Source organism: Dipodomys ordii, unplaced genomic scaffold (assembly GCF_000151885.1).
Source record: "Dipodomys ordii isolate 6190 unplaced genomic scaffold, Dord_2.0 Scaffold42, whole genome shotgun sequence".
NCBI lineage: Eukaryota > Metazoa > Chordata > Mammalia > Rodentia > Heteromyidae > Dipodomys > Dipodomys ordii.
The window spans coordinates 2079654-2094642 of NW_012267258.1; the positions used below are offsets into that span (position 1 = coordinate 2079654).

The window sequence follows — 14989 nt, forward strand, 5'->3', positions numbered from 1 at the left end:
CCTCAAACAAAAAAAGCTTAGGAAACCACACCCAGGCCCTGATTTCAAGTACCTTAGCGTGCACACACATGCAATATATATAATGCATGAATGAAGTGAGTACGCAGTTTCTACTCTGCTTAGTCATTATTCCTGTTTTCTTATCTTTCATCAGTTCAAGACAACCTCATAGGAGTGTTTGAAGTCCTCTCAATATTCTTTTCTTTTCTTTTTTGCCTGTCCTAAGCTTAAACACTGTGAACACTGGGCCTGGGCACTGTCCCTGAGCTCCTTTTGCTTAAGTCTAACACTCTACTGCTTAAGTCACAGTGCTACTTCTGACTTTTTCTCATGAGTAGCTAATATTACAGGCATGAGCCACCAGCGACTGGCCTCAATACTATTTTCAGTCACCTGGACTAAACAGTGCTTATAACTGACAATAAGAGCAGTAACTCTTGTGCATATTTTTGTTGTTTTTATTTGGTGATGCTGAGTTTGCTCTCAGGACCTCTTACCACTGTGAGCCACACTCCCAGTCCTTGTTTGTGCATGTTACTAAACCACCAATTTCATCTTCCTCTCTTGAAAGCCTTGCCACTTCTACTGCATACTGCCTTTTGTTCCCTGTCCTCTCCACTTCTGCTGTTTAAGTAAAGAAAGCTTTTTTTCTTTCTCCTGACATACCAACATCTGTCCTCCCAAATCTGTGCTGGCTGTCACAGCATTGTGGCCCAAATATTACTAAGTCCTCCAGATAGAGAAAGACTTTGGGAAAAATTATCATTGCTACAGAGTAGATCATAAGGGATTTATTTCATTCCACTGTGTCCTTAAAGGTATTCTGCTGAGTGATATTTAATTGCAAATCACAGAGTTAAATGAGGTTTGCAGACCCATCAGAGCAAGATTAGAAGAATTGCCACATAGCCCTGCCCTTATCTAAAAGCTCACCCCTTAATAAGTTCCAGATGGTCAAAAGCCTTTTGTGGGGCTGGGAATGTGGCTTGCCTTGCATGCTTGAAGCCCCTGTTCCATTCCTCAGTACCACATGAACAAAAAAAGCTGGAAGTAGCACTGTGGCTCAAGTGGTAGAGTACTAGCCTTGAGCAAAAGAAACTCAGGTCCAGTGTCTAGGCCCTGAGTTCAAGCCTCAGGGCTGGCAAAAACAAAACAAAAGCTGGGTGCGGGTGGTTTACCTGTAATCCTAGCTACTCAGGAGGCTGAGATCTGAGGATCACGGTTCAAAGCCAGCCCAAAGCCAGCCTGGACAGGAAAGGCTGTGAGACTCTTTGATCGCCTGTAAACCACTCAGGAAACCAGAAGTGGTGCTGTGGCTCAAGTGGTAGAGTGCTACCCTTGAGCTGAAGAGCTGAGGGACAGCACCCAGGCCCAGAGTTCAAGACCCATGACCACCAAAACAAAACAAAAAAACCTTTTGTGTCTGTCTTCTCTCTCTCTAGAAAAACTTCTTTCTCCCACTTTTTCTGCACAATGGGTGTTGATGTTTTGCAGACAAGTCAGTACTGTCATGCCGGAGTTATCCTTGGAGACAGTGTGTATTCGTCATTGAAAAAGAAACTTCTTGTTGAAGTCACTTTCTGATTCTGAAAACTAGAATCTTTTAGATTAGTAAGGAAGAGATTAATGAAGGAGAGCATAAGTGAAATCTGTACCTCCCTTGTAGAGTGGGAAGGAAAAATATACCTCTTTTGACTTCCTTTCCAGAGGTATTTTTAGGCAAATAAAATGAGATTTAATTGATGTAGCATAAAATACATTGTAAGAAGAGGCAAGATAGTATCTTGAGAATTCCTGTTTGTGGCCTGATGGATTGGTTCTTGTTAAGGAAAAGAGGAATTGCCTTTGGGATAAGAAAGAATTTGTAAAATGTAAAGATATGTCTTAAACTGGTTTCTTTTCTATGAGGTGGCAATCATGGTTACCACCTTTAGAGTAAAAGAAAGAAAATTGTTGATTAAAATACAGTGTGAGCCGGGCGCTGGTGGCTCACACCTGTAATCCTAGCTATTCAGGAGGCTGAGATCTGAGGATCGCGGTTCAAAGCCAGCCCAGGCAGGAAAGACCGTGAGACTCCTATCTCCAATAAACCACCAGAAAACTGGAAGTGGCGCTGTAGCTCAAGTGGTAGAGCGCTTGCCTTGAGCTGAAGAGTTGAGGGACAGCACCCAGGCCCAGAGTTCAAGCCCCACGACCGACAAAAAAAAAAAAAATACAGTGTAAGGGGCTGAGAATGTGGGTTGGTGGTAGAGTGCTTGCCTAGCATGTATGAAGCCCTAGGTTCAATTCCTCAACACCACATAAACAGAAAAATCAGAAGTGGCACTGTGGCTGAAGTACTAGAGTGCTATCCTTGAGCAAAAGAAGCTCAGGGACAATGCCCAGGCCCTGAGTTCAAGCCCTGGGACTGGCAAAAAACTTAGGATGCTAAGATCTGAGGATCATGGTTCAAAGCCGGAGCAGACAGTAAAGTCCCTGAGACTCTTATCTCCAGTTAACCACCAGAAAACAGGAAGTGGTGACCTAGCTCAAAGTTGAGCAATAGCCTTGAGTGAAAAAGCTCAGGGACAATGCCCAGGCCCTGAGTTCAAGCCCCACAGCCAACCAAAAAAAAAAAAAAGTTGTTTCATAATAAGCCTATCACCTCAAAATTTAATGAAAACAACTTTGTAGGAAAAAAGGAACTTAGTTTAGCTCACAAAGTGGTCACATGAGTCCCTTTTCTTGTTTTTTTGTTTTTTTTTGTTTTTGGTCCAGTTGTGGGGCCTGAACTCTGGGCCTGGCCGCTGTCCCTCAGCTCTTCAGCTCAAGGCTAGCGCTCTACCACTTGAGCCACAGCGCCACTTCCGGCTTTTTTCTTTTTGCTTATGTGGTGCTGAGGAATCAAACCCAGGGCCTCAGGCATGCAAGGCACACGCTCTACCACTGAGCCACCTTCCCAGCCCCATGAGTCCCTTTTCTTAAGACAACCATATGCAACCCTCTGTAACAAGAAATGCTTTGAACTCAGAACCTCATGCTTGCTATGCAAGCACTCTACAACTTGAGCCATATCTCCAGTGCTGTGCTGTAACTGAATGAGACCACCTTCAGTGAGTATATAGAATAAGAAAAGAACATATACAGAACCTTGAGGAAATACAATGTTTTAGAAAAAGATAGGAAAAAAATAAACCCCATAGGGGAGAGAGAGACAACCATACACTATTTGATAATATCAGTAGTTAGTATTTTATGTGTTTACTTTGTCCTGGTACCATTGTATGGGTGAAACTTTGAATCTTCATAGTAACTTTTAAGCTTAATTGTATCTTTACCTTCATTTTACAGACATGAAAAGTGAAAGATGGGTTGAGATGCTCTAGATGCATCTTGCTTCTTCTTACAATGTATTTTATGTCGTATCAATTAAATCTCCTTTCTCACCTGGCATAGTAGTTCACACTTGTAATCCTAGCTACTCTAGAGACAGTTCCAGGATGATCAAGGTTTGAGGCCTGCCTGGGCAAAAAAGTTCACAAGACAACATTTCCTCTAATAAAATGCTGGGCACAGTGGTTAACCCAGTCATCTCACATATATGGGAAGCATAAATAGGAGGATCCTGGTCCAAGCAATAAAAGTCAGTCCCAATTTAGAAATTTTTTCTTTTTTCTTTTATGCCAAAAGGGCTAGGAGTATGGCTCAAGTGGTAGAGCACCTATGTAGCAAACAGGAGACTGAGTTCAAACACCAGTAGTACTACCAAAACAAATCTCTCTTTGACCTCCACCATTTCTTGTCTTTTTATTGGGAGCACTGAGGTGAATGACAGACCTAAACTGAAACCAGCAATTTTATCCTGAAGCCTAAAAACGCCAGTCATAACCCCAGGCCTATGGACCACACCTAGAGCCAAGATAAATGTCTGGGTATAATAGTTCACTTGTGTTACTTGTCATGTTACACCAGTTAAGAAAGTTGATCTAGGCTTTCAAACTTACTGTGTGCATAGTTCATATTCATGGATGGCAACGGGAACACTGCGCCATTTGGTCAGTGTTTGCTGTTCCACCTTTCCCCCATGCCCACTTCTCCTTATTTACTTGTTATTGTGTGCCAGTAGTGGTGGTAACATTGCCATCTCTGCCCCACTTGTAACCATTCCCCTCATGTTAAATAAAGTACCACTGGAAATAGGGAGTAAATTCTGATTTCAAGGGAAAAAAAGTTCTGATTTCAAATCTCACTTGTTCACTAGTGTTTACTTCATTATATAACTAAATCTGTATGTTTATTTTATTGTGTTTTTAAAGCAATTGTAAGACGTCCACAAGGTCACTAGTTGGTAATATCTGTTGGTAATATCAGTCCTGAGCTTTAATCACTTTGAATTACCTCTGGTTGAGGAATGAACTTGGGTAAGAGGCTTAGAGAAGGAACTGGGAAGCCATCACTGTTTCTAGCGCTTCATAGAATTATATTCATGGGAGGAAACAGGTGATACAATGTTGTGATTTTTTAATCTTTGATAAGACACTAACTCAACAACAAAAGACTGCCTTACTCTTCAAAGTGCCGATTAATCTTGATCTGGATTGAGCTCCAATAAAGCAATAAAATGGGTTTTTCTAGGCTTGTCACTTGATGACTACTCTGTCAACTGACAGTTATGGAGCATAGAACTGTGGTAAGTGCAAAAGCAGTTTATTAGCTGTGTTTACAAGGAGTTGAAAAGTAAGTTGAAGGTTAAAATACTATTGGTACACAAAAGAATTATTATTGGTACATCAAGTAATAGCCCAGAGAGTGAAAACTATGTAGAACCATTAGCCTATTTTTGTTTTCTTTTGCTGGTCTTTGGTGTCTGGGTATTGTCCCTGAGCCTCTTTGTGCTCAAGGCTAGCACTGGAGCTATAGCATCAATTCTGTCTTTTTCTGAGTTTAATGGAGATAAGAGTTAATGGATTTATCTTCCCGGGCTAGTTTTGAACCTCGGATCCTCAGATCTCAGCCTCCCGAGTAGCAAGGATTACAGGCAGAAGCCTTGGTCACCAGGCTTAGTAGCATTAGCCTTTGAATGAAAAGTTTTTGTTAGCTTTGTAAAATGTCAGTTACTAATTTTGAGTATGGATTTTTTATCTCTGGTTCTGGAACTTTGGTGATAAGGAAAAAAGGCATTCTTAGAGAAAGATAATTAATGTGAGCTTATTATCTCCCTTAGAGATAATATATTTTTATTCAAATGCATTCCTGGAAAACAGATCAATGCCATTCCATTTTAACACTTCCCAGTTGTATTTTCAAGAATGCTAAGAGGGTTAAAAGTGGGTTTTGGTTTTAACATTACATCCATAATTTTCCATTTATTCAGTTGTTTTTACATACACTAAAAGTTACTATATAAAGTTTTCCTAAAGCTGATTCACAGAAGTCCTTGGTTATATATGGACATGTCATAGTAAAATCTCTTTGTACAGCTAATTAAAAACAAAACAAAGCGTGGAGCCAGGCACCACTGGCTACTATAGGAAGTGAAAAATAGGATTATGGTGGTCCAGGGTTATTACCAGGAAGAAAATGAGACCCTGTCTCTAATCAGTCCTGGCCAGGCACTGGTGGCTCATACCTATAAACGTAGCTACTCAGGAAGCTAAGATCTAAGGATCGAGGTTCATAGCCAGACAGGGTCAGAAAGTCTGTGAGACTCCAATTAACAACCAAAGAGCTCTTTCACAGAGCTAAGGAACCACCTGGGTGTCAGTGGCTCATGTCTGTGATCTAGCTACTTAAGAGGCAAAAAAAAAAAGCCATCCTGGACAAGAAAATCTGTGAGATTCTATATCCCCAATTAATCACAGAAAAATCAGGAAATAGAGCTGTGACTCAAGTGGTAGAGTGCTAGCCTTGAGCAAAAGCTGCTCAGGGACCACAGGGTAGGAGTCAGTTCTTCAAGGGACAGCACCCTGGCCTGGAGTTTAAGCCCCAGGACTTGCAAAAACAAAAACAAAAAATGACAAAAAGAAAGCAAAACAAACAAACAAAAATTTGAGTACTAGCCAGATGCCAATGGTTCACACCTGTAATCCTGCCTGCTTAGGAGGCTGAGATCTGAGGATCAAGGTTTGAAGCCAGCCTGGATAAAGCTAGTCAAAGCATCAGTCTTGTGTGGAGAAAGCTAAGGGACAACACCCAGGCCTGCATATCCAGAGTATCATCACAAAAGAAAGAAAAAAAAAAAAAAAGCCGGCCACCCGCCTGTAATCCTAGCTACTCAGGAGGCTGAGAGCTGAGGACCTGGGCAGAAAAAGTCTGTGAAACTCTTATCTCCAATAAACTTTAAAAAAAAGGGGGGGGGGCTAGGAAGGTGGCTCAGTGGTAGAGTGCTTGCCTTGCACGCATGAGGCCCTGGGTTCGATTCCTCAGCACCACATAAGCAGAAAAAAACTGGAAGTGGTGCTGTGGCTCAAGTGGTAGAGCACTAGCCTTGAGCTGAAGAGCTGAGGGACAGTGCCCAGGCCCAGTGCTCAGGCGCCATGATTGGCAAAAAAAAAAAGAAGAAGAAGAAAAGAAAAAAAAAAAAAGCAGAAGTTGTAGGGCACCAGCTTGAGCAAAAAGATGCTCAAGGACAGTGCCCAGGCCCTGAGTTCAAGCTCCAGGACCAGCAAAAAAAGAAAGATAACCAGTACTAAAAAGAGCTGGATTCATTGTTTAGCAGTAGAGTACCTGCCTAGCAAGAATGAAGAAGGTCCTGTGTTCAAACCCCAATACGACTAAATAAGTAAAAAGAAAAGAATATTTGGGCTGGGAAGGTGGCTCAGTGGTAGAGCGCATGCCTTGCATGCCAGAGGTCCTGGGTTCGATTCCTCAGCATCACATAAGCAAAAAGAAAAGAGCCAGAAGTGGTGCTGTAGCTCAAGTGGCAGAGCGCTAGCCTTGAGCTGAAGAGCTGAGGGACAGCGCCCAGGCCCGGAGTTCAGGCCCATGACCAACCCCCCTCCCCCCAAAAAAAAAAGAAAAGAAAAGAATATTTTAGCGTTCGCTCTCGCTCTCTCTCTTTTGGCTGGTCCTGGGGCTTAAACTTAAGCCGTTTCCAGTTTTTTTTCTGAGTAGTTTATTGTAAATAAGAGTCTGACAGACTTTCCTTCCCTTGGTTGGATTCTAACTACCATCCTTAGATGTCAGCCTCCTGAGATTACAGGTGTGAGCCACCACCTTGTAGCTTTTTAGTCTGTCTGTCTTTCTGTTTCTCTCCCTCTCTATTTTAATCAAAAGGACTTGATACCAGATTTTCCCTTTCTTGCATGCTGGGCAGAGTGAACCAAGGTTGTTTACATTGTAGGGTTTTATGTTTTAAGAAAATGTAATTTGCAAGACTGCTAGTTAACATTTGCAAGTTGTAATGAATGAATCTGAGCAGGTGTTTCTTGTTTATTTCTATTTTGTCTTTTAACCCATGGAGAAGGAAGCAGTTTTCAAAGTCTAGGATTTTCTCTATTTCAGGTTTAAAAAATGTACGTTACTATAAGTACATTCATCTCCTAGAATAGTGAATATTTGCATTGTAAAAAATGTTTCTAGATGCTCTTATGTACATCAAGGTACATAGAAACCCCAGGCCTGGTGGTACACATCTATAATCCAAGCACTCCTTAGGAAGACTATCCCTGTTCTTTTTCTTTTTCTTTTTGGTCGTTAGTGGGGCTTGAACTCTGGGCCAGGGTGCTGTCCCTTAGCTCTTCAGCATTTTACCATTTGAGCCACAGCACCACTTCTGGTTTTCTGATGGTTAATTGGAGATAAGAGTCTCATGACTGGCTTTGAATGTGATTCTCAGATCTCAGCCTCCTGAGAAGCTAGGATTATAGGCATGAGCTACCCGGTTTTTTGTTTGTTTGTTAAAATGAAAACAAAAACAAATAAAAAGCTGGTGGCTCAGGGTTATAATCCTACTAAGGAGTCTGAGAATTATACTTGGGAGCCAACTGAGGCCGACAAAACCTGTAGAGTTTCTGTGTGTTGAGAGAAGGGGTGGTTATGTGTGCCTAGTGCATAGGTGCTGTCCCTGAGCTCTTTTGCTCATGGTACTTTTGCTCTGCCACTTTGAGATACATCTCCACTTCTGGTTTTTGAATGGGTGGGTTAATTGGAGATAAAAGTCTCAAAGGAACTTTTCTGCTACAGCTGGATTCAAACTGTAATCCTCAGATCTCAGCCTCCTGAGTAGTTAAGATGGGTGCAAGCTCTGGCCCCTTGCCTGAGATTCTTTTTTTCAAGGTTAGCGCTCTACCATTTGGGCACAGTGCCTCTTCTAGCTTTTTTTGAGTAGTTTTATTGACCCTCGATCCTCAGATCTCAGCCTCCTGAGTAGCTGGGATTTTAGGCATGAGCCATCAGTGCCTGAGTAACCAACAGACTTTTATCTCCAATTAGCCATTTAAAAAAAAATCACAAATTGAGGCTTCACTGAAGTGGTAAAGTGCCAACCATGAGCAGATTAGGCCAAGAGTAGAAGGTCTCTCTGAGAATTTCTCCAGTGCCAGGAGAAAAAGAAGAAGAAAAAAAAAATGTGGGGAAAAAAATTCAAGCCAGATGCTGGTGCTCATACCTATAATCCCAGTTACTCTAGAGGCTGAGATTGGAAGCTGGTTCAAAGGCAGACCAGGCAGGAAAGTCTGAGAGTCTTTCTTATCTACAATTAACCCTGCAAAAAGCTGGCTCAAGTGATAGCTATGGCCTCAAGCTTTATCCATTAAAGAAAGGAGAAACCTGGGGATGGTGCCAGGCCCTAGGTTCAAGCCCCAGGGGCAGCATATTCACACACAGAAAGAAAGGAAGGAAGGAAGGGAGAGAGGGAGGGAGAGAGAGAGAAAAGAAGGAAGGAAGGAAGGAAGGAAGGAAAGAATCCTAGGTGGTGGAAAAGTATGATCTTTCTTGAAGAACCAAAAATCAGTTGGAAGAACAGTATTCATGCTCTGGTACATAGATGTTATTCTGTTGACACAGCACTACACTGATACATAAGTAGAAACTTAATTTTTTTTAAAGGAATACCTCTTTCAAGGATCCCAATTCTACAATTTAATGGTACCATCATAGAATTTTATATATAGAAAAGTAGTTCACATTATATAATTGAAACCCAAGGGATTAAAAGATTTAACTAAATTTATATCACTTTCAAAAACTCTAGGACTAGAATGCTAAATAGGTAATTCCCTCTTACCCTTCCTAGATTCCTGATTTGTTGTTGTTGTTGTTGTTGGTTGTGGGGCCTGAACTCTGGGCCTGGGCACTGTCCCTCAGCTCTTCAGGTCAAGGCTAGCACCCTACCACTTGATCCACAGCACCACTTCTGGTTTTTTCCGCTTATGTGGTGCTGAGGAATCCAACCCAGGGCCTCATGCATACAAAGCAAGCACTCTACCACTGAGCCACCTTCCCAGCCCTAGATTCCTGATTTCTTTCTTCAGGACTCCTGAAAGTTGTGTCTGTAATATTTTGGCTCGGCAGATGGCCATGCCTAGGATAGCTATATTAAGGAAGAGCTTAGCACCAGTTCTCTTTTCCCCCTCCAATGGCTAGGGTGTAGCATGCTTAACATGTTTAAGGCCCTAATTCAATTCTCATGATCATAAAAAGACCACCCAAGGTGACCATTAAGACACTCCTCCTTGGGCTGGGAAGGTGGCTCAGTGGTAGAGCGCTTGCCTTGCATGCCTGAGGCCCTGGGTTCGATTCCTCAGCACCACATAAGCAAAAAGAAAAAAAGCCGGGTGGTGCTGTGGCTCAAGTGGTAGAGTGCAAGTCTTGAGCTGAAGAGTTGAGGGACAGCGCCCAGGCCCAGAGTTCAGGCCCCACGACCAGACCCCCCCAAAAAAAAAGACATTCCTCCTTTCTCCCCTCCATTGAACCCAGGGCTTGTCCATGGTAAGCACATACATACTCTGCCATTAAGCTACACCTACTCCGCTGATGACTTCAAAGCTATACCTAGCTTTTTTTTTTTTTCTTTTTGTCAGTTTTGGGGCTTGAATTCAGGTCCTGGGCACTGTCCCTGATCTATGTAACATGTGCTCAGTAAGAAGAACATCTATGTTTTATCTTATAGGTATTGCTGAAAAACAAAAACAAGGACAAAACAGGCTCATAGAGATTAAATAATTTGCCCAAGTTCATATATGCAGTAAGTAGTAGAACAGTGATTTGGTCTAGGTATGTCTGACTCTAAATCTCAAGATATGCTAAAGACAAGCCAGAGTGAAATGAAAGACATTAGTTAAGCATTGTGTGTGCACGCGCGCGCGCGCATACACACACAGGTATATGTGCCTGTGTGCGTGTGTATGCACCAGTAATGGAGCTTGAATTCCTGGCTGTAGACTGGTACTCCTTGATTTTTGCTGGCATTCTACCTCTTGAGCCACACCTCTACTTCTGGCTTTTTAAAATTAGAAATTAGAGACTCCTGAATTTGTCTACCTTGGCATGGTTGAACACTGCAATGCTCAAATCTCAGCTTCCTGAGTAGTTAGGATTCTAGGCATGAGCCAAGAGCACCAGGCTTCCTTTTTAATCATTTAATCCACTAATCAAAAAAGTTCCTTAATGCTTATTGAGAAATGACCTTTGGGTTTTCTTTATTACAGGTTTATTGCCAAACCTTGTGCACTCCGACTAGGCATTGAGAACAGTAGGAGATCTGATGTCAAACCCAATGCCATCCTTGAAAAGGTGTTTCTATCTATTACTAAGGTAAGTGAACAAAGAAATTGAAAGGAAAATTAATGTGAAGTGTTGCTCTATAAAGTGGGGAAGGATAGAGGACATGAAAGAGAAGGGAAGGAGAAAATGAAAGTCACTAAATTTGTGTGTGTGTGTGTGTGCATGCACATGCACAGGTGTACACACATGCACTCCCACTGGTCCTAGGCTTGAACTCAGTGCCTGTGCACTGTCCTGGAGCTTTAGTGCTCAAAGCTAGAGCTCTACCATTTGAGCCACAGCTCCACTTACGGCTTTTTGGTGATTAATTGTAAATAAGACTCTTACAGATAGCTAGGGGCTGGTGGCTCACGCCTGTACTTCTGGCAACTCAGGATGCTGAGATCTAAAGGTCAAATCCTTGAGACTCTTATCTCCAAATAACCACCAGAAAACTGGAAGTGACCTTGTGGGTCAAAGTGGTAGAGTGCTAGCCTTGAGCAGAAAAAGCTCAGGGACAGGGCTCAGGCCCTGAGTTCAAGTCTTATGACTTTCCCTCCATCCCTCCCCCCCCCCAAAAAAAAAAGAATCCTTCAGATTTTCCTGCCAGAGCTGACTTCAAACATGATCCTTAGACCTCAGCCTCTTCAGTAGCTAGGATTACAGGGATGGCATATTAGTAATCACTGGTCTTTCACATTTTGATGGTCTGTATACCTATAGGGAGACCTTTAGTCCCTCAAGGAAATGTCTTTGGGTCAGGATTCATGCACATTTACCCAACAAGTTGTTTACATACCTTTGAGTTTAAGTTCTAGCAGCCATCTCTACCCCTCTCACCCAAGACACCATGTCTTTTTTCTTTTTCTGTGCTTTAGTTTCTGGCATTGCCAATTGTATAATTCAATTATCAGTCAATGGTGGCAGCCTTTGTGACTTGTGGGTTTTTGTTGCTGTTGTTGTTATTTTGTTGTTGTTTGTATGGATGTTATGTGTACAGTGATTGCAAAAGAGCCTGAGTGTTGTCTTTTAGCTTTTTCACTTTTTTGGCTTAAGGCTGGTGCTGTTCAACTTGAGCCCACAGCTACATTTCTGACTATTTGATAATTAACTGGAGATAAAAGAGTCTTACATGTTGCCTATGTAATTGTAACCCCTCTGTATGGTATTTTCACAATGAAAAAGAAAAAAAAAAGAGTCTTACAGACTTTTCTGCCTGTTCTCCTTCCAACTGTCATCCTCAGATCTCAGCCTCCTGAGTAGTTGGAATTACAGGCTCTGTGTGTGTGTGTGTGTGTGTGTGTGCGTGTGTGTGCGCGCGCGCGCGCGTGCATACGTGCTTACACGCCAGTCCTATTGCTCCAACTCAAAGCCTGGGCGCTCTTCGCTGTCTCTGAACTTTTGTGCTCAAGGCTCACACTCTACCACTTGGGCCATAACTCTGTTTCCAGCTTTTTTGTGGTTAATTGGAGAAGAGAATTTCACAAACTTTCCTGCTTGGCCTGCTTTTGAACTATGATTCTCAGAATTCAGCCTCCTTAGGCTGGGAAGATGGCTCAGTGGTAGAGTGCTTGCCTTGCATGCATTAGGCCCTGGGTTTGATTCCTCAGCATTACCTAAGGAGAAAAAGCTGGAAGTGGCGCTGTGGCTCAAGTTGTAGAGTGCTCACCTTCAGCTGAAGAGCTAAAGGACAGCGCCCAGGCCCAGAGTTCAGGCCCCACGACCAGAAAAAAAAAAAAAAAAAGAATTCAGCCTCCTTAGCCAGGTGCTGGTGGCTCATGCCTGTAATCCTAACTATTCTGGAGGCTGAGATCTGAGGCTTGAGGTTGGAACCCAGCTCTGGCAGGAAAGTCCATGAGACTCTTGTCTCCAATTAACCACAGAAGTGGCACTGTGGCTCAAAATGGTAGAGCACTAGCCTTGAACAAAAAGCTCAGGAACAGCATCCAGGCCCTAAGTTCAAGCCCCACAAATCCAAAAAAGAAGGAAAATAAAAAAGGAAAAAGAAAGAACGAACTCAGCCTCCTGAATAGCTCAGCTACAAGCTTTTTGTTTTTAGTATCCTTTTTTTTTTTAAACTCAGCTTAAGCTAGAGGAAGAAGACCAAACAAGGGTATATAGAGGTGAGCAGTGAAGGTCCTTAATAAATGAGAAAGGATATTTATTATTTATTTTTGCTGAAAGTTATTTTGGCCAGGTACTGGTGGCTCATACCGGTAATCCTAGATATTCAGGAGGCTGAGATCTGAGGGTCATGATTCAAAGCCAGCCTGGGCAGGAAAATCATGAACCTTTTTTTTGGTTCTGGGTTCGAACCTAGGACATTGCATTTGCAGAGCGAATGCTTTGCCACTGATCTAAATCCATGCCCCCATGAAACTTTCTTTTTTTTTCTTCTGTCCCTGAGCTTCTCTGTGTTCAAGGCTAGTGCTCTACCGCTTGAACCACAATGCCACTTTCCCCATGATACTTTTTCTGTCGAAGTTAATTACCAAAAAGGCAGCAGTGGAGCTGTGGCTCAGATGGTAGAAAGCCAGCCTTGAGCAAAAAAAGCACAGGAACAATGCCCAGGCCTTGAGTTCAAGCCCCAGGTCCAGCATATAGACATCTCTACCCACAAAAATATGCCTGCAAGTGATTTTGGGATGTCACCTCGAAGAGTGATTTGAGGATGGTTCAAGTGAACCACTGTGGTTTTCCTCCCTTTCCCACTCAACTAGTCAAAGGGATTTATAAAGGGTTTGAAGAGAGAAAGGTCATTCTAACTCTGGTCTTGTATCTACAGAATCCTGATAAGAAAAGGCTGGAGGGCCTGTCAAAGCAACTGGACTGGGATGTCCGAAAAATCCAATGCTGGTTTCGCCATCGGAGGAATCAGGACAAGCCCCCAACGCTCACTAAATTCTGCGAAAGCATGTAGGTGTTCAGAGGGAAGTAGGGAAGGAGGGAGAGGGTGAGAATACAACTACAATGAGGTTTTCTTTTTGGAAATGATTTCCACTATTAGAATAACTGTTGATGAATGAAGGCTAATAACTGTTCTAAGTAGGAAAGAAGAGAACTAGAAAACTGGTCACCTTTTGCTTCTTGGTGACATACTTACAACTATGCTAAGTGTGCTTCCATTTTGTTCTTTTCCAAATACACTGAGAGTGAATTCCCATAACTGCACTTAATATAACTAAGTATGTGTAACCCTGTACACCTTGATAGAGCTTGCTCTAAACTCACATTTTTATGTGACATACATCTTTTCTGGACAATACTTCAACCCACTAAAGTTTTTTGCTAATTATCCTGTAGAAACTTTTTTTGGGGGTCAGTTGTGGGGCCTGAACTACCTCTGGGCTTGGGCGCTGTCCCTCAGCTCTTCAGCTCAAGGCTAGCACTCTACCACTTGAGCCACAGCGCCACTTCCGGATTTTTTCTGCTTATGTGGTGCTGAGGAATTGAACCCAGGGCCTCATGCATGCAAAGCAAGCACTCTACCACTGAGCCACCTTCCCAGTCCAGAAACAATATTTTATTCGTCACTGTCATGCAATAAAAACATTAAGCATTATTATGAAGGCATCTATTTTTATTTTGTCACTTATGTGGCTTTAACAATTCAGGGCCTGGGCACCGTCCCTGTGCTTTTTCACTTAAGGCTAGCTCTCCACCACTTGGAGCCACAGCAGCACTTCCATATGAAGGAATCTTTTTTGGGAGGCTGGGGTGGCAGGGGCCTCGAACTCTGGGCCTGGGCACTGTCCCTGAGATCTTCAGCTCAGGGTGAGCACTCTACCACTTGAGCCACAGCACCACTTCCAGTTTTCCAGTTTTATTGAAGATAAGAGTCCCTTGGACTTTCCTGCCCAGGCTGGCTTTGAGCTGCAATCCTCACATCTCAGTCTCCTGAGTAGCTAAGATTATAGACATGAGCCACCGGTGCTCAGATGGAAGGATCTTATACACAAGAAAACTTGATCTCAATTTACCTAGCCTCAAAGACTTTCTTTTACATGGATATTTGTCTAACCTCTACTTTTTGCCCACCTAGGTGGAGATTCACTTTTTATTTATGTATGTTCTGCTACGGAATTATATTTCTCTGGCTGGTGAGTTTAAACTTTCTCTGGTCTTCTGAATGGGCTGTATATCGATCTATCTATCTATCTATCTTTGAGAAAGCTCTCTATAAATTGCATAAAATGGCTTTAATCCCCCTGCCTTACCTTCCTGAGTGCTGGGATTATAGTTGTACGCCAATGGGGCTGGGAAGGTGGCTCAGTGGTAGAGTGCTTGCCTTGAATGCATGAGGCCC

The 14989-nt window shown here is 42.7% G+C and overlaps 1 protein-coding gene across 1 annotated transcript in view; it reads left to right on the forward strand.

Annotated features, from left to right (window-relative positions):
- Cers5 (ceramide synthase 5) overlaps positions 1-14989 on the forward strand; it is a 47817-nt gene that overhangs the window by 6281 nt on the left and 26547 nt on the right. Inside the window, exons 2-4 of the mRNA XM_013018692.1 lie at positions 10629-10734; positions 13469-13599; positions 14726-14783. Coding sequence (XP_012874146.1) covers positions 10629-10734; positions 13469-13599; positions 14726-14783 — 295 coding nt within the window. The remainder of the gene's footprint in view (positions 1-10628; positions 10735-13468; positions 13600-14725; positions 14784-14989) is intronic.